Source organism: Hemiscyllium ocellatum, chromosome 16 (assembly GCF_020745735.1).
Source record: "Hemiscyllium ocellatum isolate sHemOce1 chromosome 16, sHemOce1.pat.X.cur, whole genome shotgun sequence".
Classification (NCBI taxonomy): Eukaryota; Metazoa; Chordata; class Chondrichthyes; order Orectolobiformes; family Hemiscylliidae; genus Hemiscyllium; species Hemiscyllium ocellatum.
The window spans coordinates 36992925-37018173 of NC_083416.1; the positions used below are offsets into that span (position 1 = coordinate 36992925).

At 40.1% G+C, this 25249-nt stretch overlaps 1 protein-coding gene across 3 annotated transcripts in view; it reads right to left on the minus strand.

The window, feature by feature from the left end:
* rnf44 (ring finger protein 44) overlaps positions 1-25249 on the minus strand; it is a 142810-nt gene that overhangs the window by 27267 nt on the left and 90294 nt on the right. For all 3 annotated transcript variants that reach the window (XM_060837137.1, XM_060837139.1, XM_060837138.1), the window contains 4 exons: positions 24769-24962; positions 11806-12016; positions 10457-10624; positions 297-467 (listed from right to left, as the gene is read on the minus strand). In XM_060837137.1, the coding sequence (XP_060693120.1) occupies positions 297-467; positions 10457-10624; positions 11806-12016; positions 24769-24962 (744 nt within the window). The remainder of the gene's footprint in view (positions 1-296; positions 468-10456; positions 10625-11805; positions 12017-24768; positions 24963-25249) is intronic.

Here is a 25249-nt window from a genome sequence, read left to right on the forward strand (position 1 = left end):
TAACTCTGACTTCCCTTCACAGACGCTGCCAGACACGATGGGAGAATAGCTTCATTCTATGCAGTAACAATTCTGAACTTCCACAGACTGCAATGATACTGAATGTAGAATGGATGGACGAGTGGCTGCAGGTATGATATTTTGCACCCCATTAAAACAAGAAAGATTACAGGGATTGTAGGAAAGAAAAACAGGAACCATTATTTATTCCTTTCAGAGCATTACCTAGACTGCAAGCAGAATGGCTGTGCTGAATAATTAAGTTTTAAATTTGCACCTTTAAATATTTTACTTACCAGTCGTGGGTGCTGTGGCTGGATTGGAACAAACTGGCCCAAGGGAGGAAGGTGGGGATGCTGGTGGGGTGGCAGATGGGGAGGGTGCAGTATAAAATGTTCACCGGAGATAAGTGGAGGGAAGGCTTGGTAAGAGACTGGCAGATGCTGCATTGTGCACGCATGAATCAGCTGAAAAAAAAAAGACATTTACAACATGAAAAGGATAATGCCTGGAATGGCTCTAGATGGACAGCGGTAACTGATATACTCATACTATTAAATTCCCAGGAATTCTGAAAATGTGCATGATATTGCTATCTAAAGACCTGGAATGCAATCCACCATATATTCAGTTGTACATCATTCCAGAGAATGCATGGTATGAAACAAACCTCATACAACTGTTAACAAACAAGAAAAAGAAAGTTATACTTATTATACATTAATATTGCCATTTAGTAAAAAGAAAGCTTTCATTACTATTCAATTGAAAAACAGCTGCTAGGTCATTTCAAATATATGTCTTTCCCCTTCCTCTTATTGCTGCACTAGAGTCCGACAGGTGCCAGTCACGCTGCAGAATTGCACTAAGAGAACAGCACTCTTAACTGACCCTTAATGGTTAGGAAACATGCAGGGAGCATCACAGCCAAATCTAATTCTGTCCTCATCCCACATTCAGATGGACACAAGTTTAGCAGGATTGCTGGATTGGGAAGCCTGAGTAACTGTGGCTCTGCCTGAAAAGAGCAAAACAGACAGAGAATCAAATCTGAAATCAATCTGGGTCGCTGGGGTTCACTTGCTCATTGACTCAACACAACTCTTGAATCTTTAGGTCTTTTCACACTCAGAAACACAGACACAGTTGAAAGGAATCCTACTCAGTCTACTACAGAAGTAAAATACAGTAGATGTTGGAAATCTGAAACAAAAGCAGAAAATGCTGAATAGCCATTATAAAGGCAGGGCCAGGAGAAGCAGAATTAACTTAAGCAGCAATTTCCTGATATTAGTATTTAGCTGCACATCTCTTGGTGGGGAGATATTCATCATTTTAAACTTCAGAAGTAGCTGTTGCTGTTAGTTCTACAGTAAAATCTGACCCACACAGTTGGCAGTTTTTCATATCGAACATCAGAAGAAGTTGGTGTTAGTCATGAGATAATATCAGAGCAGTTCCTTTAAATGGGAGGAGGAGACCTAAAAGTGCCCCCACACAGGGGTCATTAAGATCAGAATCTGACAAAGTTTAAAAGTTGAACAGTTTCTTCACAAAACCAAGTTGACATCTATTTTAGTAAAGGAGCCAGAGAGGTAAAACTCTAAGACAAAACAAAAGACACTTGAAAGAGTTCACAAAAGATTGACAAGGATGTTGCCAGGTTTTGAGGATTTGAGCTATAGAGAGGCTGAATAGACTGGGGCTGTTTTCCCTGGAGCGTCAAAGACTAAGGGGTGACCTTATACAGGTTTATAAAATCATGAGGGGCATGGATATGGATAATAGATATGGTCTTTTCCCTGGAGAGGGGGTGTCCAGAACTAGAGGGCAAAGATTTATGGTGAGAAGAGGAAAGATTTAAGAGAGACCCGGGGGCAACATTTTCATGCAGAGGGTGGTACGCCTATGGAATGAGCTGCCAGAGGATGTGGTGGAGGCTGGTACAATTACAACATTTAAAAGGCATCCGGATGGGTATATGAATAGGAAGGTGAATAGGAAGGGTTGAGGGGGATATGGGCCAAGTGCTGGCAAATGGCACTAGATTAATTTAGGATATCTGGTTAGCATGGAGGAGTTAGACCAAGGTTTCTCGTTCCTGCTGTACATCTCTATGACTAAGTAAAAAAAAGTTGAGTATAAAAGAAGAAAAAACTAAAATGTTCCATTTATATTTCTGTCATGTAAGCACTTTATTCCTCCTTTAGGAATGGCAGTAGTCTAACTACTTAAATTATTTCACACAAGTGTAAAAAAAAAATCTAAAATTAGTCCAGATAACCAAATAAATACCATTTAATTTCATGTTAAGGGGGATATTAAATTATATACAACAATCAAATTTAAATGTTTCAATTATGCAGTCATGAAGTTGCAAAGTAAAATATAGTAGTCATGATTTGGAGATGCCGGTGTTGGACTGGGGTGTACAAAGTTAAAAATCACAAAACACCAGGTTATAGTCCAACAGGTTTAATTGGAAGCACACTAGCTTTCAGAGTGCTCCGATAACTAGTGTGCTGCCAATTAAACCTGTTGGACTATAACCTGGTGTTGTGTGATTTTTAACTAAAATATAGATTGTACTGAATCTACTTCCTCGTGGTCACTCAGATCCACATGCAGATTCTGAAAGCATTTACACGGAGGAGTGCCTTCGGCATTACCTGCTATCATTATAGCAGATAGGCTTGCGTGCTGAACAGCTTGCTATCTGAAAGGAAGGAGACCTAACATCCAGGTCCACTTCACAGTCTCTGTAACACTGCCTATCAATGGAATCTGTAATTAGTTCCTACCGTGGAATAAACTGAGAGCAAGCTTGCAGGGATCACACAAACCGATTGTCAAAACTTCTACAGGTAATGAAGAGAAAAAAATGCAAGATCGTTACAACCAGAAACGGAGGAAGTTTACTGTAGAATGAAGAGATAGCAATTAAATGTATATTTTTGTTCTGCCTTCGAGAAAGATAAACAATATCCCAAAGATTTTGGGAACCGTATGATTTAGTGAGTGAAAGAAACTGAAGGAAATCAATATTAGTAGGAAATATTGCTGGGGCAATAGATGGGACTAAAGGCCAACAGATCTCAAGGGCCCAACAAGCTACTTCCCAGAGTAGGTAAGGAATTTGCAGAAAAGGTACTGATGGCCATCTTTCAAGATTCTATGGACTCTGGAACAGTTCAATAGATTGGAGGGTAGCTATTTGCTCAAAAAAGGAGGTACAGAGAAAACAGGCAATTCTAGACCTCGGTAGTACGGAACATGTTAGGGGCCACTATAAAAGATTTAATAACAAAGCATCTGAAAACAGTGACAGGATCAGACAGAATCAGCATGAGTTTATGAAACGGAATTCATGCTGGACAAATCTCTTGGAATTTTGAGAAGATGTAACGAACAGAGTTGACCAGGGGAACTAGTGGTTGTGATTTGTTTGTGCTTTCAGAAGGAGCTCAATAAAATCCTAAATAAGAGATGAGCATGTAAAACTAAAGCACGTGAGCCGACAGTGTACTGACATGGATAGAGAGCTGTTTGACAGAAAGAAAGGGTAGGAATAAATGGGTCATTTTTGAAGTGGCAGCCAGTCACCAGTAAGTTACTGCAGGGATCAGTGCTTGCACCCCATACACATTAATGATTTAGATTATGGGTTAAATGTAATACCTCCAAGTTTGCATTTGGCACAAAGCTGGGTGAACTGGAAAGAGATGGAAACATGCTTTAGCACAATTAAGACAAGTTGAGAGAGTGGGTAAATGCATGGCAGATGAAGTAGAATGTGGATAAATATGAGGTAATCCATCTTGGTAGCAAAACACAGGAAGACAGATTAATATCTGAATGGCGATAGATTGGGAAAAGGGGAGATGCCATCCTTACACACTAGTCGCTGAAAAGTATGTTTGTGCTTCAGGCAAAGAAGGCAAATGCGATCTTGCTTTCACGGAGAGAGAATTTCATGACAGGAACTGAGATGTCTTGTAACTGTACAGGACCTTGGTGAGACAACACCTGGACGTATGGTGTGCAGTTTTGGTCTCTTCATCTGAGGAAGGATGTTCCGGCTATGGAGAGTGCGCAAAGGTTTACCAAACTGATTTTTGGGATGGTAGAATCAATGTATGAGAGAACGGATCAATTAAGACTTTATTAACTGGAGTTTAGAAGAATGAGGAGGTAATCACACAGAAACCCATCAAGTTCTAATACAGGATTAATGCAGAAAGTATGTTCCTGATGACTGGGGAGGTCAAAACCAATGGCCACAACCTAAGGATATTGAGTAGATAGGATTGGGATGAGGAGGAATTTCTTCACCTAGAGAGTGGTGAGCTTGTGAAAATTTTGAAATTTCACAGTGAATGAAATTAAACCGTTGAATGTTTTCAAAAACAAGATAGAGGTTGTAGGGCGAAATGGATCAAAGGATATGGGGTGAAAGTAGGAACAGGGTGCAGAGTAGGATGATTGTCATGGTTAAATTGAATAGCACATCAGGCACAAAGGGCCAGCTGGCCTACTCCTGTTGCTATCTTCTATGTTTCTACTTCTTGCTCAATACAAAAGCCATTTCTAGTTAGACCAGTAAATGGATTTCCTCTACTACACCAGATCAATCAAGTCCTACAGATTCCTATCCCATAAGATGATGGTAGCAAAAAAACCTACTCTAGGTAAGGTGCAGTTTCATATTGAACTGCATATACAACATGGTCAGCAGGACTGCTTATGCAGCAATTAATGCTGTTGACATGTATTACTATTCCACTCACTGGCTCAGTGAGTGACATATGCAAGAGCAGTATAATTGAAATTGAAGCGATCAATTCAGCTCAATGTTAACAGTGCTGAGTTTTAAAGCATGGAGTAGAGGCTTCACTACAAAGATAAAATGTTCACCATGGCTTCAACTGTCTCAGCTATCAATCATTTTGATAATAGATAAAATATGAAGTCTATAAAATAGTCAGCTGAGTAACTGTTGCATTGTAAAATCCATATGTCAAAACCACAGAAGGTGCATTGTGATTAGTCCTGATGAGACAATAAGGATGTTAAAAGCTCTTCCAGCAAATTGGAGAGGGAATTTAAAAAAAGGATTTTAAAAAAATCTTAGTATTTGAGAAATAAACATTTCTACTAAACTTCAGTAATTAAGATACACTCAACAATTTAAAGGATGACCTGGGTAGAAATATTGCTAACGTTTGAACATTATGTGAAAATATCAATATTTTAATTTGGGAGAACGAAGGCTCATTTCTGAGTGCAGCCAGACACAGTGAGAGTTTGGAAATTTGGTGATTAAGCAAATTCACTGCAGTGTGGGAGGAGGTTCCCGTCTAAATGATTGGCTGATGACAGGAGCAGGAAATCTTTACTACACAGTTTGGATTGCTGCTTGAAAAGTCAAAGTGAGACTGCACGGAGAAACAGGGACGTGATTCTTTAGTGAGTACTTTGCTTGTTTCTTCCAAACTCCTGAAATTTATGAACTGTCAGGAAGGATTAATGATTGATTAACCAAACAAAATGTTATAATAAATAATCAATTTAAGGTCAATCCATGAAGGATGTATGTACAAGTTGCTAGATTAATTCATCACTTTTAAGAAATGTGAAAATAGCTAGAATATAGAAAAACAAAAGTACCCACCTCACTGACACAGGAGAAGCAGCTGATTGATAAGCAATGTCCCCTGTAATGTCTTTTTTACACTATGGAGCCTTCAGAGTGAGAGGCATTGGCATGTGGAAGCCAATGCGTTGGCATGTGGAAGCCAATGCGTTGGCACAGTGATTGACATCCACAATGCACTACACAGTTTAGAGGCAACATTACTGATGAGTAAGAGTGATTAATTCTACTTCCTAGCCTGTAATTTACAGTAAATAGTCCAAAAGTAAGCTGAAGGTGTGGCAGGGCAACTCAATCACGTGGACATGCCTGTCTATGGCACATAGCAAGTCTCTCACATTTCACATGCCTGGCTGAGCTCACGTTTAGGAAGTATTACCAGCTGTAGAAGTTCAAGCACAGGTTTCCAAACTCGGAGTTAACGTAGTGAATCCACAATGCTGAGTACTATACAGGCAGTATGTTTAAGCTGGTAGTCACACCACAGGTTAGCAACATGTGGAGGGAGGGGGTATGGGTGACTGCCAAACTGTCTGGGAAGATAGAGCACAATCATGCTCACTAATTGGTTTTCCCATTTTGGTCACTGGTGAGACTGGTGATGACTCAGTAAAAAAGTAGTACTACACGTAGATGAATATAAAAGTAATAGGATCAAGCAAATGAACAGATGGCTGGAGAAATGGTGTTGGGAGGATGGCATTTGATTTTTGAGACACTGAGATCATTTCTGGAGTAGGTGACACATGCAGAAGGACAGGCTATAGAACTTAGCAGGACTGGGACTAATATTCTCATATAATAGGGAGAATTGCTAGTGGTGACGGGATGGTCTAAACAACTATCGGGGGATGAATAGGAATCTGACATGGATTTCAGATAAGAATAAAACAAAGTTGGTTATGGCAAGTAGAAATATAATAAGTGAAAATGGAGGGCAGCAACTGCAAATGCCACTGAGTTAAAAAAAAAACATCACATTTAAAAGGCAGAAATAACAGAATACTACTTGAATGCTTATTTGCAACAAGGCAAATGAATTGATGGCACAAATCAAAGTAAATGGGTCTGATCTCGTGCCATTATAGACATGGGTGTGAAAGATTATTAAGGGTACGAACTGACTATTCAAGGATATTCAACATTTTGGAAAGACAAGTAAAAAATGCCGAGCAGCACTGTTTATCAGGGTGGGACCAGTGCATTAGTAAGAGGGGATCTTAGGCTGATCAAACAATAGAATCTATCCCACTGAAGCTTAGAAACAACATAGGACTGCACATTCATTTAAGGCACAAAAAGCCATTAGGAAATGCAAGTCAACAATGGATAATAAACGAAGTTAAAAATTACATTAGATCAAAGGAGTAGGTTTATAAAATTGCCAGAAAAGGCAACAAGCCTGAGGACCAGAAACATGTGGAACTCAGCAATAGCAGACCAAGAAACTGATAAAGAAAGGGACAATACATTCAATAATGAATGCAAACTAGTACGAAACATAGAAATAAAATGTAAAAAGTTTCTATGGCTGCACAACAGGAAAACATTACCAATGACATTTGTGAATGCATAAACAGAACAGAGGAGTCAAAACAATTTCTAACAGGAAATAGGGAAGTGAATGACAAAGTAAACAATGACTGTCTGTCTTCAAAGTGGACAATGCAAGAAATCTACCAAATATAACTCATGATCCAATGGAATAATAAGAATGAAAAACTCAATGAAATTAGTGAGTAAAAAAAGTAATACTAGAGAAATTAAGAGAGTTGAAAGTTGACAAATCCCTAGAAACCAATGATCCACATTTCAGTGCAAAGGTTTGTAGCTCGGGTGCCGGTTGTCGTGGCTGTGGGTATGTTTGCCGAGCTGGGTAGTTGATTTGCAGACCTTTTGTCCCCTGTCTAGGTAACATCTTCAGTGCTTTAGACCCTCCTGTGAAGCGCTGCTATACTGTATCTTCTGGATTTTATTTGGTTTTGTTTCTGCTGCTTCCAGTTGTTTGCTGTAGTGGCTGATATATTGAGTCTAGGTCTATGTGTTTGTTGATGGACTTCATGGCCGAATGCCATGTTCTAGAAGTTCTCTGGCTGTTCTAGGTTTAGCTTGTCCCATGATTGTTATCCCAGTCAAATTTGTAGTCCTTGTCATCTGTGTATGACTACTAGGGACAGCTGGTTATGGCAGTTAATGGCTAGTTGTTGTTCGTGGATGTGGATTGCCAGCTGCCTGCCTGTTTGCCCGATGTAGTGTTTCATGCAGTTTTTAATGTGTATGAAGTGGATTGCAGACCTTTCCTTCCCTGTCTAGGTGACATCTTGTAAATTATGTTGGTCATGCACATGATGGGTACTGGGTCTTTTGCCCTGATGAGTTATTGTTTAAGCATGCCTGTTGGATTCCGGGCTGTCATGAATCTCAGCTGTTAGAGTTGTATGGCTGTCAATTCAGAGAGTTTTTTATATAAAGCACTTTGGCTAGTGAGTTAGGTTGTGGTATGTCCTCGTCACGTTGTCTGTCTCTTAGGCACCTGTGGATGAAGTTGCGGCGTTATCCGTTCTTGGGCGGAGACTCTGCAGGGATGGTGTTCTTCTCGTCATCGGTCGGGAATGCTGCAGTAACTTGTAGCTCTTTTGAACAGTGTCCTAATGCAGCTTCTCTTGTGTGCATTTGGGAGGTTGCTGTTGTAATTCAGGACCTGGCTCGTCAGTGTGGCTTTCCTGCACACTTGTGGTGCATTTACTGTTCTGTATTCTTCGTATCACCATATCCATGAATGGCAGTTGATTGCTGGTTTCCTCCTCTCTCATTAATCCACAAACACCAACTAGCCACTAAATGCCACGTCCAGCTGTCCCTAGTAGCCATACACAGAGATGACAAGGACCACAAATTCAACTGGGACAACACAACGATCATAAGACAAGCTGAACATAGGACAGCCAGAGAATTTCCAGAAACATGGCACTCAGCCATGGAGTCCATCAACAAACACAGACTTAGACTTGATATACCAGCCATTACAACAAACAACCAGAACTAGGAACTGAAAGCAGCAGAAATGGAACCAAATAAATTCCAGAAGACACCGTACAGCAGCACGATGGAGTCTCCAAAGCACTGAAGATGTGGCAGGGCAGGAAAGGTCTGCAATCAACTTCCCAATTCAGCGAACCTTCCCACAACCACATTTCAGGGTGGTAAGAGAGATGGTTACAGAGATTCTGGTAATTGGTAATCATATTCCAAAATTCTATGAAGTCTAGAAAGTCCATGCAAATTAAAATATTTCAAATTGAACACCATTAATTAGAAAACAGAGGCAGAAAATAGGTAACTACAGACTTATTACAACTGGGAAAATACAAGAATCTATTCTGAAGAGTGTGGTAACTTCAAATTTATGAAACAATTATCTGAATCAGAGGCAGACACAACATGGATCTTTGAAGCTAATATCTTATTTGAGAAACTTGTCAAATGTTTTGGAGGTTGTTAACAGCAGAGGAGATAAAAGGTGAATGCAGTGCATTTCCATTTTACAAAAGATTCTCACAAAGGAGGTCAGTAAACAAAATAGGAATAAATGAATTTACAGCTTGGCAGGCTGTGACCAATAGGATATCACAAATATCTGTTTGGTCCCCGCATGTACACTATCTATAGTAGTGATCTGGATGTGGGAACAAAATGCAATATTTCCAAGTTTGCAGGCATCAATAAAACAAGGTGGGAAATGAGTATTGTAAGGATGATGTAATAAGGCTTCAAGAGGATTTGGACAGGCCGAATAAGTGGGCAAGAACATGCCAGATGAAATATAATAATGAAAAAGTGCAAGGTTACCAACTTTGGCAGGAGAAACAGAGGTGCGCATTATTTATTCAAGGGTGGGAGATCAAACCAGACAGGGTGGCCTTATTCAGAAGTCATATGCAGTTAGAGAAGCAATTAGGAAGGCACATACTATGCTGGCCTTGATTACTGAGATTTTGAGTACAGGAGTAAAGATGCTTTACCTGGTGAGATTGGACCTACAGAATTAGGTGCAGTTTGGCCTTTGCGCAACAGAAATTCATCAGATTAATTCCTGGGATGACAGGACTGCCTTATGGGAGAGACTGAGGGGACTGAACCGGAATTCTCCAAACTTTAGATGGATGAGTAGTAAGTTGATTGATACTTACAAAATTCTTGACGGGCTAGATAGTGTGGATGTAGCTAGGACATTTCACTTGTCTAACCAGTCTAGAAACAGGAAACAGAGTCTCAGAACTAAGGACTGAGAGATGGTGAAACCTCTTCACTCAGAAGTAACGAGTCTTTGAATTCCCTACCCCAGACTGTGGAAATTCTATCATAGAGTACGTTCAAAATAGAGATTGACATCAAGGGAAATGAAGATAGTACAGGTTGGGGTAGATCATCAATCATAATCATGAATGGCTCAGTGCTCACAAGGGACAGAATGGCCCACTCATGCCCTATGTTCTCACAATGATAGTGAAAAAATTACTAAACCATGACAAATAAGAAAACGGGAACCTCAGCCTGAGTTTTAGCTATGTGGCAACTCTGGTGCAAGAGAAATGCTTGCACAGCTTTGATTAATCAATCAAATTCATAACTTAAAAACATGGCAATATAAAACTTTGAACTTTCTAGATGTTGTTTAGCCATTAAATAAAATATTAAAAATGGCAAGGACTTTTATTTTGAATTGTCATGTCTAACTTCTTTTTTCTAAGCTAACTTTTGAGAGTTCAAGTATAATATGACACATCAAGTTGTGAAACTCACAGGTGGTGGGACACAGCACACTGGGTAGTGCTGTCCACTGAACATTACTGAGCATGCTGGGACCTGTTGCGTGTTGCACCCTGGGATATGTTGCCCTGCGTGGAGTGGAAAACCATGTGCCGTTACTGTGGTTACAGTGTAGGACACAGGAACTGTTCCTTGATGCATCTAAAAGTAAAAAAGAATAATTATTACTCAAGATGATTGCAAACAGAGTTTTAAGATATTAGTGACTAAATTACATTAACAACAATATTCTATTAACATTTGTCTATACATCAGGACAAGAGTAATCAACCGGTTCCACATACGGACAAAGATTTCATTTCTAAACTGGAAAGTTAAGACTCAATTTTGCTCATTTATAAATTGCACGGCTTTTAGAATGCACTTCTATAAAAGTATTTATGCAAGAATAGGTTACATCATAAGAATTTTTACCACAGTATTTATTACCCCTTTTCATTTTAGATCAGAATATCATTAATCATTTTTCAGCAAGATGAAATACTTTCAGTAATTGCTCACAATTCCAGATAGTGGATGGAAAACATTAGTCAAATCGTCCCCAGTGATTGGGGCAAATAAATCAGGAATGCGAGACCTATTGCAACAAAGCACAGAGATCTAATGTGGTGAGCCTCTTTGTGAGCCAGTGTGTTTTGAAGAAGAGGGATGCTATTGCCAAACAGTGTTACCAGATATATTGCTTTATGATTGTGGAGCAGTGACAGAGTGATATAGGAGCACTAGCAAAAAGGTGAAACAGTATTTGGATGGAGGGAGATTCCTCAGGATTTAGCAATATTTGCATTTTTAAGGTCTGGGAACACAGGCAGGATCTGGAATCTGGGAAAATTGAAGGAGGAAGGAAGTCTCAATGAATTAGCGTATGGGAGGGAGACCCTGGAATCAGGGAATACGATGATTGGAGTCTAAAGGATTTTATATAAAACTGAGTCGATCACAGGAACTGAAAGTCAGGAGGCGGAGAGACCAGAGTTTGACAGTGAAAGGCAGTCTAGTGGCTGTGCGAGGCAGCAGCATCCAGGATGAGGATGGCCTGAGCTGCTTCTGGCTCCTCTGCACAATTAGACATCAGTCTTCTCAACTCGATTCCCATTACAGCGTTCTCTCCAATTCATCCATGGTATCTTCTAAACCCTCAGGAAAACAATGGTAGGGTGGTAACATGCAACAGTCAATTGCTATTCCACCTTACAGCTAATCAATTTAGAACAAGGTAAATTATGTATTTTTAGACAGTAGACTCACAATGATGTCAAAACTCTCAACGATGTCAATACTCACACCAGTCAGTCTGACAAAAGGTGGTAAGTGACTCTAACCTGTTCGTGAAGATCCACCATGACGGGGTTTTGCTGCGGAGGATGTGCAGCAGGATGAAGCATACGTGGTGATAGGCTTGTGTGATTGTAAGATCGATTTTCATCTATAGGCAGTTGCTGTGAATATGGAGGATGGTGGTAGTTTTCATCCTGGTTTATGGGATTATGCAAAGGCCTGTCACGCCTACCCCACTGGCGTCGCGCAGGAGGACTGCAATAAACGGCAAGAAAGTAAAAAAGATTGCAACTGTAAAAAAAATTTAAAATACACCCCAAATCTAGACTTTTTTGCATTCTCATTTCAAATTTACTTATTTGCATGGCTTCCCCCATTCTCACTGTGGTTATGCTGGACAGGCGACCAGATATTTCCAATTTTCCATTGCTTACACAGATTCAATCAAGTTTAATTTCTTTCACTTACGCAAATAAACTGAATATCTCAACGTGGAACTTGAAAAATTAGACAGTAGAGATTGAAAAAGAGTTGCAAAAATGGAAATCAGTATTTGAATCCATGGGTTGAACACCGAAGAAAATGAAATGTTATGTCAGTTTGAAGAAAAAAAGGGAGGGGGCAGTTATAGACAATAAACAATAGGTGCAGGAGTAGAGCCAGCATCACCATTCATTATGATCATGGCTGATCATCTACAATCAGTATCTTGTTCCTGCCTTATCCCCATAACTATTGATTTCTCTCAGAGCACTATCCATCTCTTTCTTGAAAGGACCCAGAGACTTGGCCTCCACTGCCTTCTGGGGCAGAGCATTCCATATATTTCATATATTCCTCTCTGGGTGAAGAAATTTCTCCTCCACTGCTTCCCAACTGGCATTAATTTCAAGTCTTGGAAAGAAATTTCTTTTGCAATAGAAGTATTTTGCCAGCTCTATTGACCGTTTGAATGTCTCTGCATTATGAATCTAATTGCCTGACATCCAGTTTTTGATAAACCACAACCTACCCCAACTAAACAATGGAATCACAGAAGCCATTAACTTGGAGCCAACCAAAAACATCTAAAACTTAGGAGTTTGATTTTATTTTCTTCCTGGCCACAGCTTCAGGCGGAAATGGTTTACAATCTCTAAATCCTACCTGAAATCAAATTTAGATTCCAATTTTGTATGTTCTCCAGCAGAAAGATCATCTGCTGACACATTTGTAGCATCTAGCTCCATCTAGACCAGCTGTTGCTCAGCTCCTCATCCTTTGTTACCTCAAATTTGACTACTTCTGTGATCACCTGGCCTCATCTTTCAGGCTCAATAAACTTCAACTCATGTCACATTTTCTTGTTATGTTGGATCCGGAGTAAAGTTCTTTAGGAAAACATATAGACATAGAAAATAGATCATTCAACCCTTGCAAACTGTTCTGTCAATCAAGATGATCAAGGGTGATCATCCAACTCTGTATTCTATTCTTGCTCACACCCCTTTCCTTTGATCTGTTTCGCTTGGAGAAGCTCAACTCCTTCTTGAAAATATTCAATGTTTTGGCATCAACCGCTTTCGATGGCAGAGAATTCCACAGGCTCACCACTCTGGGTGAAGAAATTTCTTTACCATATCCTTACTACGCTCTGGATTCCCTAGTCATAGGAAGCATTCGTCCTGCATATGCCCAGTCTTGTTCAGTTGGAATTTTAAAGGTTTCGATCAGATCTCCACTCATTCATCTAACCTTCAGTGAATCCTAACCAATCCTCTTATCAGAGCATCAGCCCTGCCAGAAATCAGTCTGGTAAACCACTGTTGCACTCTCTCCATGGCCAAAGTAAGGTCATAATACTCTAGGTGTGGTCTAATTAAGGCCCTGTAAAATTGCAAACAACAAACCTACTGCTGTACTCAAATCCTCTTGCTATGAAAGTCAGCATAACATTTGCCTTCTTTACTTTGTGCTGCACCCTGCACACTTACATTTAGTGACAGATATACAAGGCAACCCACGTCTCATTACACCTGTTGCTTTCCCACCTTCGCCTTTCTGATAATTGGCCTTCCTCTTTTTGGTACCAAAGTGTATAACCTCACATTTATCCACGTTATATCTATCTGTATGTACTGGCCACTAAACACAACTAACCCAAATCACAATAGTAGCTGGGATCCAAGCATTGATCCCTGTGGTACTCCATTAGACACTGTCTGCCTCCCAGTAAAAGAGCCTTCATTGCTCAGACCTTGGAGTATAGGAATTGAGACATTATGTTGAGGTTGTACAGAACAGTGGTGGGGCCTCTTCTCGAGTAGTGTGTCCAGTTCTGGTTATCCTGTTATAGGAAAGATAGTAGTAAGCTGGAGACGATTCAGTAAAGTTTTACCAGGATGTTGCTGGCAATCGAGGATTTGTGTTATAAGGAGAGGCAGGATAGGCTGGGATTCTTTTCACTGGAACATAGGAGGTTGAGAGATGACCATGCACAGGTTTGTAAAATAACGGAGGAGCATATTTTTAAGGCGAGAAGAGAAAGATTTTAAAAAGACATGAGGGGCAATTTTTTTTTTTTAAAAACCACAGTAGTTAGTGTGTGGAATGAACTTCCAAAGTAGTGGATGCGGCAACAGTTACAACATTTAAAAGACATTTTGATAAATGAATAGGAAAATATGTTTCAAGAGACATGGGCCAGGCATGGGCAAGGGCGACTAGTTTAGTTTGGGATTATGGTGGTGGGCATAGACTTGTTGGACTAAAAAGGTGTGCTCCTTGCTGTATTACTCTATGACTCTACTGTTTCTTATCTGCCAGCCGGTTCTGTGTCCGTGCACTGCCCCTAATCCAGTGTGCTTCAATTTTACATGCTAACCTCTTGTGAGACTTTGTTGAAAGCCTTCTAAAAGTCCAAGTGAAACATATCCAGTGGCTTCCCCCTTTTCAACTTTACTAGTTGCATCCGCAAAAAAAAATCCAGAAATTTGTCAAGCATGATTGCCTCTCTAAACGCATACGGACTCTGTTAGACCCTGTATTGGTTTTCCAAGCGCTGTGCTATTAACTCTTTTACAATGGACTCCAGCACTTTGTCCACTATCTATGTCAGGTTAGTTCCCTGTTTCCTCTCCATCTTTTTTGGAAAAGCAGGATGATTTATTGGCCTTTAACTTCATCGATTTCCCTTCAAATCCTCCCTCTTATTGGGCCATGTTTTCCATACTATTTATGTCTTTGGTGAAGGCAGAACCAAAATATGTAATTTATTCAGTCTGCCATCTCTTTATTCCCCCTTATAACTTCCCTTGTTTCTGACGGTCAGGAACGGACATTTGACTTCGCATACTCCATCTCCCCCTCTGAAATCCATCTTTTTGTCTTCCTTTGCTCCTAACCTGCTCCCAATCCTCAGGCTTGCTGTATTGTTGACCAATTTGTACCCCATCCTTGGACCTAATACCATCTTTAATTTCCCGTCTTAGCAATGGTCAGGCCACCATTCTCATTTTTTTTTGTGCAAGACTCGTGACAGTTCATCCATGTCTTTAAATGTTTGCCATTGCCTATCCACTGTCATTCTTTGAAGTAACTTTCCCCTAATTTATCACCACCAGCTTGTGCCTCATACCCATTATTGCTTCCTTTATTTAGATTTAGGACCATAGTATCAGAATGAATGACAGCACTCTCCAGTTTATGAAGAATTCTTTGATGTTATGATCACTCTTTCCCAAAAGCCTCACATAACCAGATCGCCAATTATTGTAAAGCGATGGGCACAATGGCAGTAATCACCCAGCGAATGAACAGACTGATTGCTGAGGAGCTTTATACAAAATGTGTGTGTTTTAAATCATTTAGCATACACTTGCTTATCAATTGTTAATCCATTCTGCATCTAGTCACTTTCCTTAAATCTGACTTTTGTTCTTATCTCCCCTAAAAATAACGAGTAAAGATTGATGGAAAAATAACAATCCAGTACCAAATTCGCAGGAAGGTCTTTTACTTAAAAAGAGTATAAATTCAACACAAGTTTTCCCACGACACAGATAGCTTAAACTATACAAACCAATTGAAACGCAAACCAGTTTTCAAAACGTCAGCTTGGAATCGATACTAAGTTAGGGGCTTTGCAACCTCAGAATCAGAGCAACAGAATTGAGTTAGTTTATTTCCTCTGAATGTATGATGATAAATTTTATGAAACAGATTTCACCTTGTGCAACACACTCCTTTTTTATTTCACCCCATGTGGTCAGATTAGGGTTCAAAGGTCATGACATGGCTCAATCTTGATAACCAGGACCAGCTTTCCCCACATTCACAAAAAGGAGACTAATCTCAAACTGAAAGTGCTCTCTCTGTAATGACAGCCTTTCACTTCCAAGTCCTAACCATCCCTTCTCATGGAGAGTCCTGGTAATCTTACGCTGTACAATGGAGGGACAAGTATTGAAAGGGAGAACTAAGTGTCCTCTACAGCATGGAAGGTGGCACACAGATTTGGGTTCTTACTACAGAAATGACTAAATACAGCATGGACTGTGACGAAGGTTGAAGGCAGAGAAGCACCCTGTTCCAAACGTTTACAATAGCTGGATGACTGGGATCCTCATCTCTGGAACGCTGCAAAAGTAGTTGCGTGTGTTGGGGTGGTAAAATGTACCTTTCTTCGTCTATAACAAAGATTTAGTTGGAAAGCACAACTTACAGACATGCAGCCAAATTCCACAGCAATGGGAAGTGGACAAAGCAATAGATGCAATCACACTGGAAATCTTAAGATTTGACCTGCAGTCAAGCAGTCCTTAGATTACAGTCAGTCACTAGATGTAACCCAGAAGTAGAATATGCATCAAATAGGACCATCTAGAGACCCAGCTCTCCCACGTCATGATGCACAACTCGCTGGTCGCCCCTGCGAAAGCCAATACCAAGAGGCCTAAACAAAGCCAGCTTCGAAAGCTACCTCACCAGCAGATAGGGAGTGATTCAATCCAATAACAAGTACAGATGAAAAAAAAACCCATAAAAAGACAATATCACAGGGCACGCTAGTGACTTATTGGGATGTCAGCATTCTTTGATCATTAAATCAATGAGAGGTCAGAGTGGTCAGATCTAAGAGCCAAGGAACTCAGACTGTATGGCATAGTCAAAGCTGGGCTTCAAGACAAGAGTAGGAGAAGACCACTGAGATGGAATGGGGGGCAGAATTATACTTCCTTTTGGAGAAGTCTACTTCTGACAGAAGAGGGTCACAGGTTAACTTTGCCATTGGGGAGTTTAAAAAAAGAGAGATGGTCAAACTTTCCAAATGCATCAACAAACAACTGATGAGTCAATACTGTTCCCTCCAACAAAGATGGGAGACCTGCAAAAACTGTAGTACAATCTCCATAATGACCAACAGTGACAATGCAAAACAAGAGGTTTTACGATGATCTGATCATTCCTAAATTACAACAGAATCATTTTTATGGGTGATTTCAATGCCACAGTCAGATATCCTCAATTAGCATGCAGTTGGAAAGAAAAAAAATCAAATGGAAATGTGCTTTCCTGTAATGCCAAACATGAACTGCCATAATCAATATCATGTCCTGTCTGAAAAGGAAAATAGAAGACAACCAAGCAACATTCATGATCCGAGCACTGGCATGTGCTTGTCAGACAGAAAGAAAAGGGTGTCACAATAACTCATGCTACATGAGGAGCGGAGTGCTGCACTGACCACCACCTGATCTGCTTCAAGTAGAGATGAAAGATCCAAGCAAAACATTGTAAAATCAAGTGGCCAGACATGGCTAAGCTAGGTGTCAAACCCAAGAACCCTGCTACTGTCAGAGACCTTTCTAACAATTTGACACCATTCTGTAGTTTGATCTTCCTTGCCCAAAGTCACGATAACAGTGAATTAAGACAAAACTCTGGTCTTCCAAATTTCAGTATACTTGCCGAGAAGCATGTTGAAAACTTTTCGTAACCTGTCCAACAGCCTACACATGCAGTCTTCTTGCAAAGTCTGTCAACAACCAACCATCAAGCCTACAAAAATGCTTAGCACAAGTTTGAGCATTAACAGAAAAGCAGAATGACTGATAGACTACAAAAGCCAATAAACTACAACAACGAACTGAGGTACAATTCATACTTTTACCAAGTGAAGACTGCAAATGGCCTACCTATTCCAACTGTAGCGCGACAAAGGTCGTGCAAGCACTTCATACAGCTCCTTCATAGAAAGCCCCACATCATAGGAGATAATTTGCATCAACATGAACAAGTGCTTGAGAAAGAAAGCCAGTTTCTTCCTTCCTGAGAAAGAAAGCCTGTCTTCTCTTTCTTCAGCTGAAGACAAATCAAGTCAATCTTACAAGGCGGAGCCTCTGGAGTAGAAGACATTTCAGCAAAGATGTGAAAGTGTAGTACAGAGTGTGTTCGTAAATCTACAGTCTTCATCAGGAGCAGTGCTTCCAAACACTTTCCTACAGTAACTCCATTTCAAGGCATGAAACTTGCTGCATCCGTCTGAGAACTGTAACTGCCGTTGGGGCTGGGGGGTTAGGGGGAGGGGAAGAGAACACAAGAGAGCGAGAAATGGGGCTACACGATAGCCATTACTGTCTAAGCTTGTGACCTCAAAACTTCAGTTTTTGACCCTTTGACCCCACTTGGTGTCCAAGCAGGGAAGTGCTGGTCAAGAGTACTGGGAATCAGGAAAAACTTACTCAAGACCCGATGAGTGTTAGCATTCTCTCTTGGAAGTAGGAAGGATCCAAAAACGTAAGCTGCAACAACTAAGGAGTAAGTCCTCACCCAATCATATGAAAAGATCAAAGAAGGATTCTATTAAAATACTGGCAAGTTTTCTGGATAGTGTCATCTTGGAATCAGTGTGGCTTTGTGCAGACAGCAGATATGCTGTTCGGGAAGCTAACTAAAGCTTCTGAAAGTATGTTCTCCAAGACTGCATGCCTGAATAAATTTGTGAAAATCCTATGTCTACTACATAATTGCAGGGTTGGAAGTTTTTGTGCCTGTGTAGAGTTGTCTGACGTTTTTGTGGTATCCTGATGCTTTGGACCCCCAACTCTTCACCCTCTCCTTTGTTACTTTAACTAAGGAAGCCACCAGAGACAAACTAATTTTCAGGCTCTGTTTAAGGAAGCTCTTCAATTTCTCTATCAAGTCTCTCCATCAAATTCACACAGGCAATAACTGGACAGCTTCTGGAAGTAGCTGTGTTCCAGCTGCCTGCAGTGGGGAACGTATCTAGAAGATAGCCTCTACCAGAATGCATCTAGACCATGGTAAACGAACTCATGAGGGCTGTCAAAAAGTTTTCGGTCTCCAAGATCAAGGTCAGTCAGTATTAAGCACAAACAGCCAAGCATCAGATATAACCATCAACAGCTGTGTCCAGACTAGAAAAATTATCATAGTTTGGTTGTGCTCTTTAGAGATATCACCATTGATAAAGATATCCACATTTACATCTTGAATGCAAGTTCTGTGTCTGGCTAACTCCATTATAGAGTCTGGAAGCAGCATGGCATTAAGCTTAAGACTAAAATCAGACTCCATCAGGCCACTGTACTTACCACACACTGGACAGTGCAGAATTCTTGAATAGCTTTAGGAGTCATATCAAAGTCCGAGAATATTTCTACTAAAGTCACCAAGGTCCATATTAGAATTTGACAGCAGGATAAAAATCACAAACACGGCCCTACATCACGCTGGACCCAAATGCATAGGGGCCACATCCATGAATTCGATAAGCAAGCCTTGTATCCTGTGTGAATGAATTCCCTAATCAGGTCCTCTATGGAGAAATGCCTCAAGGAAACAGCATCAAAGTGATCAGTACAAATGATATGAAGGCACCCTAAAAAAGAACTTTACAAATTTCTGTACTACATCCTCTCTCTCAGGAATACACTGTAGCCGATTGGTCCACATGCAGAAAACAAATGAAAAATTTAATTCAACACATTTCAAGTACCACCTAAGTGAAAATTACAACATCTAATGTGCCCATTAAAAGGTCAGAGGCAGCATGACTGTAGAAACTCCCCAAAGCATGACCAAAACTAATTGCTGATTCTGTAGATGCACGTGCAGATTGTAGATCAAACTCTTCAGCCTGTGTGTGTGTGTGTGTGTGTGTCTAGAGAAGATGATAAAATCACTTGCATTTTGGACACACTTCAACCATGAAGCATCTACCAAGAGTCAAGCCTGTCAAATGGAGCATCAAATGCAAATATTGGTGATTTCAACAAAGAAGTGTCAGAATCCAAAATGTTGCAGATTTATACTTTGGCATTGCTTAAGCATGTAATACAGAGGAGAAATATGACTACCAACACTGGAGTGTGTTTTGGTATATTAAAAAAAGTTACGTTTAAAAACTGATCAGTACATTTTATGGTGGAAGTGGAAATTAAACGTAAATCTAAGTACAGAGGCATTCATTACTGGTTTAGCAAAGCCACTGAATGCTTTCATTTCTGCTACAAAAAAAAACTGAATTAATATAACTTTAGTGTAAAAATTGTTTCACAAAGCTTCACTGAAGCTTTCAGTGAATGGACACTAGCCTAAAGAAACAAAAGTTCAGAGTTCACCCACAGTCAAAATTGCTATCTCTTGTTTCCTCAAGATGTCTTTTTGCTTATCTTTCCTAAGATCTTTTTACTTGTCTTGATTAAATTTGTCACCCATCCTGGTGTTATTGGCTTTGGCTCAATTTTGATTATTATCTGATTTTACTCCAGTGAAGGGACTCGAAAAGTTCTAGTATGCGAAGTGTACTTGGCGTTGTTATGATTTTTCACAGACCATTACAAATAATGTACATTGCCATTCATCATAACCCCAATAACAAAGCAGCTCATTCCAGTTTAAAGTCAGGTCTCGTGACATCCCTGCTATGCAAGTGTTGAACAATCATACACAGAAGGCTCAGCCATCTCTCCAATCTTCAGTCCACCTTCATCAGCTAATTGGGAAGGTTTCGAAGCACCACTTAATATACTTTCAAGATTCTTAGAAAGACAAAAGTAAGGAAGGGCAGGAATGAATGAGAATGGTCAAACAGTGCTTTTTTTTGCAGAATGGATTGATGATAGTAGCTTTGCAAAGTTGAACCAATCACAGTATTAACCAGAAAGGAATCAAGAAAGTGACTTGATATTAAGCAGTTTATTGCAAATGAAGTCAAAGGATTAGGATATTTGTGTTCTGGATGTGGTGAGTTTGGAGACAGCAGGAGGAGACAGAAAGAACAAGAAAGAATGAGAACATGAAAGAGTGAACAAGAATATATGTGAATGCGCCCACGACAGGGGAGAGCTTTGGCAAAACGTATAGGTGAATATATGCTTTCAGTTGGAGAGAAAGAAGTCAATAACTTACTCTTGATACAGGAGAGGAGAGAGGGGGGAAAAGGAGAAAGGTAGTTGTGGAAGAAAACAAAATCAATGAAGAAGTCATTAAGAACAATCCTATTGTAATGAACCATTTGGGAGTAGAGAGGGAAGCCGAGCAGTGGTCAGTACAGTCAAGTCAGATGTTGCAATGGATGATGAAGCCAGCATTGCACCAGGCACAGAACTCTCTGCCTCAGCAATTCAAGGGAGCAAAGATGGAAGAGGGTATTGAGAAAAAGAGATAGGAAACATATTTTACTGAGGGCAGCCAACAAACATGGAGATGAGGAACGGGTGAGAAAATTAACAACTGCAGAATACCTTCACAAACAAAACGGTCAGCACAATGGGATACAAAAGTGCAAGTGCGTTTGCTTGTGCAGGTACACAGTAAGTGAGCGATAAGACAATACGGAATAAAGAAGATAGGAAAGGATATTGAGGAGATGGGAAATTAATAATGAATACAAGAACACAAGAGGTCACCTGGAAAGGTACACTTTGGAGAAAGCAGCGAGAACTCAGGAGAAAGGAATGAGTATGGGAACGAGATTTTACTTTTCATTGTTACTAAATGGATATATTTTTGTTTTCTGGAAAGGGACCTCCAAATAGCTGATTAGTACTAAATAAAATATCAGTGTACAACAGATTGGAATTGCACATAAAGGTTGCAAGCACTTATGGCCTCTAGTGCCTGCTGTACAATAAATATCTGCATTGAAAATAGGAAATCATCATGGCATCTGAAAGCCAAAGGCAAGGACTATTAAAATATTCTACAATAATGGTCATAGTACCAGCAGTAAGGAGCCAGATGGAGACTGCAGGGTTGATCAATGTCATGTATCCAATAACAATTATGCACTGCATCTAGTAGCAGAATGTTATTTATACAAGACCCCAGTGATATCCCTATGGTATGAGAAGGCTAGAGAACTGAATGCACAAGTAGGAGATGAAATAAACCGAGAGAAATATTAAAGAATTCTTAAAACATTTCATTTAAACACAATAGGAGCAAAAAAAAAGTTATATTTACATAGCATCTATCACACCCTAGAGACATTATAAACTGCTGAATTATAGTTGTTTCACATAGTTAATGGTGGCAGCCATGCTACATAGCAGAGTTATGCAAAATTGTGACGGTTAAAATAACTGCAGCTTTGGCGGAGAGAGAATTTTAGTCAACATACCAGAAAATGTCCGCTGTTTTAAAATGCTAGCAAAATGAGAAAACCTTGATTTACCATCTCTCTGGAGACTGGCATCTCCAACAACACAACATTCCTTCAGAAACAAAGTTACTTCTCAATCAGGATGATATGCCACTTGGGGATGCTGGGGCAATGGGTGGCATCTTGGGACATGGAAGTACTTTTCTCATGGGGTAAGGAGGGTGAAGGAATAAATTCCTCACTCGAGATAGGGGTTAATAGGGGAGCAGATTAGAGGTCCTTGGGCTTTAGGTGTAGAAACTGCAAGTGGGTACATGCTATTGAAGGTGTCTCAAGAGACTGCAAAGTCTCAAACTGCCTACAAACTGATTCACCTGAAACTAGGAATATAAACTCAATTTATAAAAAAAAGCCAAGAAAAGAACACGCAAATGACCAGCAATGCAGTGCTAAAATGTTTGAGATTTGGAGGTGACTATCATAAGGGATCCCATAGAAGTGCAGGGTCTGCTAAGTATGTGTTGGCACGGATCTAACAGGAGTTCTCTCCCTCTGGAAAGAATATGTTACCTCTCACTAAATTTACTGCAATTCAACTCAGGATGTTACAAAAGGTAGAAGCTATTCAGCTGCATTTCAAGAAGAAATTTAATGGAGAGTTACATACCAGATTGATCGACAGCGTATGCATGCATACAGCCTATGGCAAAGCGCTCCGCTGGACTGATACATGACTTAGATAGGTGGAAACTAGCTACCAGTCAATTTACCAGGGATTGGTGTTGGGGCCATTGCAATCTGTATCTTTATCTACAGGTCATGAAATTAATTTGAAGAAATAAGACGAGAATTTATTTATTAAATGGAAATGTTAAGAGAGTTAGAAAATGTTATTGGATTTTGGTAGATAGGTCATTTAGGCTTTCAACTCAGGTGATCTAGATAGTAAAAGAGAGCATAAAAATGTTGAAGACATGGCAGAGTGAGATGTACAAGTTTGAGGAGGTAATACGGAGGTCAGTGAGATGGCATGTGAAAATCAGTTTTGTTTTGGTATCCATATTAGGGGAAAGATGAAGCATTTTTGATGGTGTTTGGAAGAGGACTGTGAAAGTTGACTTGTGAATTTCGAGGAGAATTTTTGAGTAAAGTTATCTTGGGAACTGGAGAACGACCTAACTTGTGAACTTTTTACATTTACAGCAGCTTGGAAAATTTGGCTAAAAGCAAATTCTGTCACAAACGTGGTTGGGGCTAGGGAACAAGTTTCAAAAGAGTATCAAAAGAAAGTGCGTGATAGGTTTTGTAAAAAAAACTTAATAATGGGAGGTGGAAGAACAGAAAACCAAGACAGATTGGAAAAAAAGAATAAGACCTTATAGAAAAGGAAATGCAAGGCAAATGATTTGAAAGACATGGTGTGCAAACTGGAGAAATGTTTAGAAGGACAGGCCATCCGTTCTCTGCACAATGCCAATACTCCTAATAAATACAAAGGGGCAATTTTAGATTTTTACTCATTACAGGGTGATTCCCGCATACACGGAATTATTTTCTGCAGTTTCAGTTCCCCGTGGCCCAAACATATTATAGGGAGCCTTCCAGAACCAAGGGCTGGGGGCTGCCGGAAAGGTAAACTTCCCATTTAAATGAATGGGTTTGCTCCTATACGCGGTTTCAGGCTTCTTGGAACATATTCCCTGTGGTACAGGAATACTACTGTACATTCTAATTCTTTAAAAATGTATTCATGAGAGGAGAGCATCACTGACTCAGCAATGTTTATTGCCCATCCCAAATGGCCCAGAAGGTAGAGAAGCATCAACCACATTGCTGTGGAGTTACACGTTGGTTAGATTGGGTAAGGATGGCAGTTTCCTTCCCTAAAGGACATGACCGAACTAGATGGGTTCTTCGGACAATTGGCAATGGATTCATGGTCATCATTAGACTCCTGATTCCAGATATTTATTGAATTCAAATTCCACTATCTGTTGTAGCAGGATTCAAATCTGGGTTCCCTGAAGATTATCTGGGTCTGTGGATTAACAGTCCAAATGATAACATTGGGCCATCATCTCCCCCATTTCTAGTAATGAAAGGCCTTGCTTTAAGAATTGACCCTCTATTTTGAAGTTGTAACATTGTACCCAATTACAACAGAACACTCCTCCACAGCTATATGTTGTAACTTTCAAGTCAACGTAGCAAACTTCAGTTGGAAAGGAGATATCCCAGGAATTCTCTTATAAGCCCCAGCGAAGTGATTTGACACTCTAGTTCGGACACGGATAGAAAATGCCAATTCTTTTAACTTCCATTCCCACTACTAACCAGCCCTGCTCCAAACTGTATATGCCTTGAGAAGCTGGAAATGTACCTTTAATGTGGAACTCACCTTCTCCTGTGATGTGCTGGTGTATTGCACCGTTCCCCTGAGAATCGTCGCTGGTTGAAAGGGGCTGAGGGAGGCCGCCTATTCACTGTTATTTCCCATGGTCGCATTGGTGGCGTCTGAGGAGGAGATGCACTCTGGATCTCAAGGACAGAATGAGAGAGACGCCGGCGTTTTGGGCTGGGACTGTCGTCACTCTGCAAAGCGCAATGCAAGAAGATCAGATGTAATCTAAGCACCACTGACATTTGCAAAGCAGACATGACACCAAAGGAGATTTAACATTCAAAGAAATTGAAGAGAGGTTCTCCTAAGATTTCAGTATTGGTGGTGAATTTTTATCAAGAAATTATGTCATTCAAAGACACCAACATTAAAAAGTCATTTACAAAGTTGCAATTACAAGATGTCACAAAAAGTCAATAAAAGACGCAACTGCCTTTGTCTAACTTGCACACAAAGTAACTAAAAGGAAACTGGGACA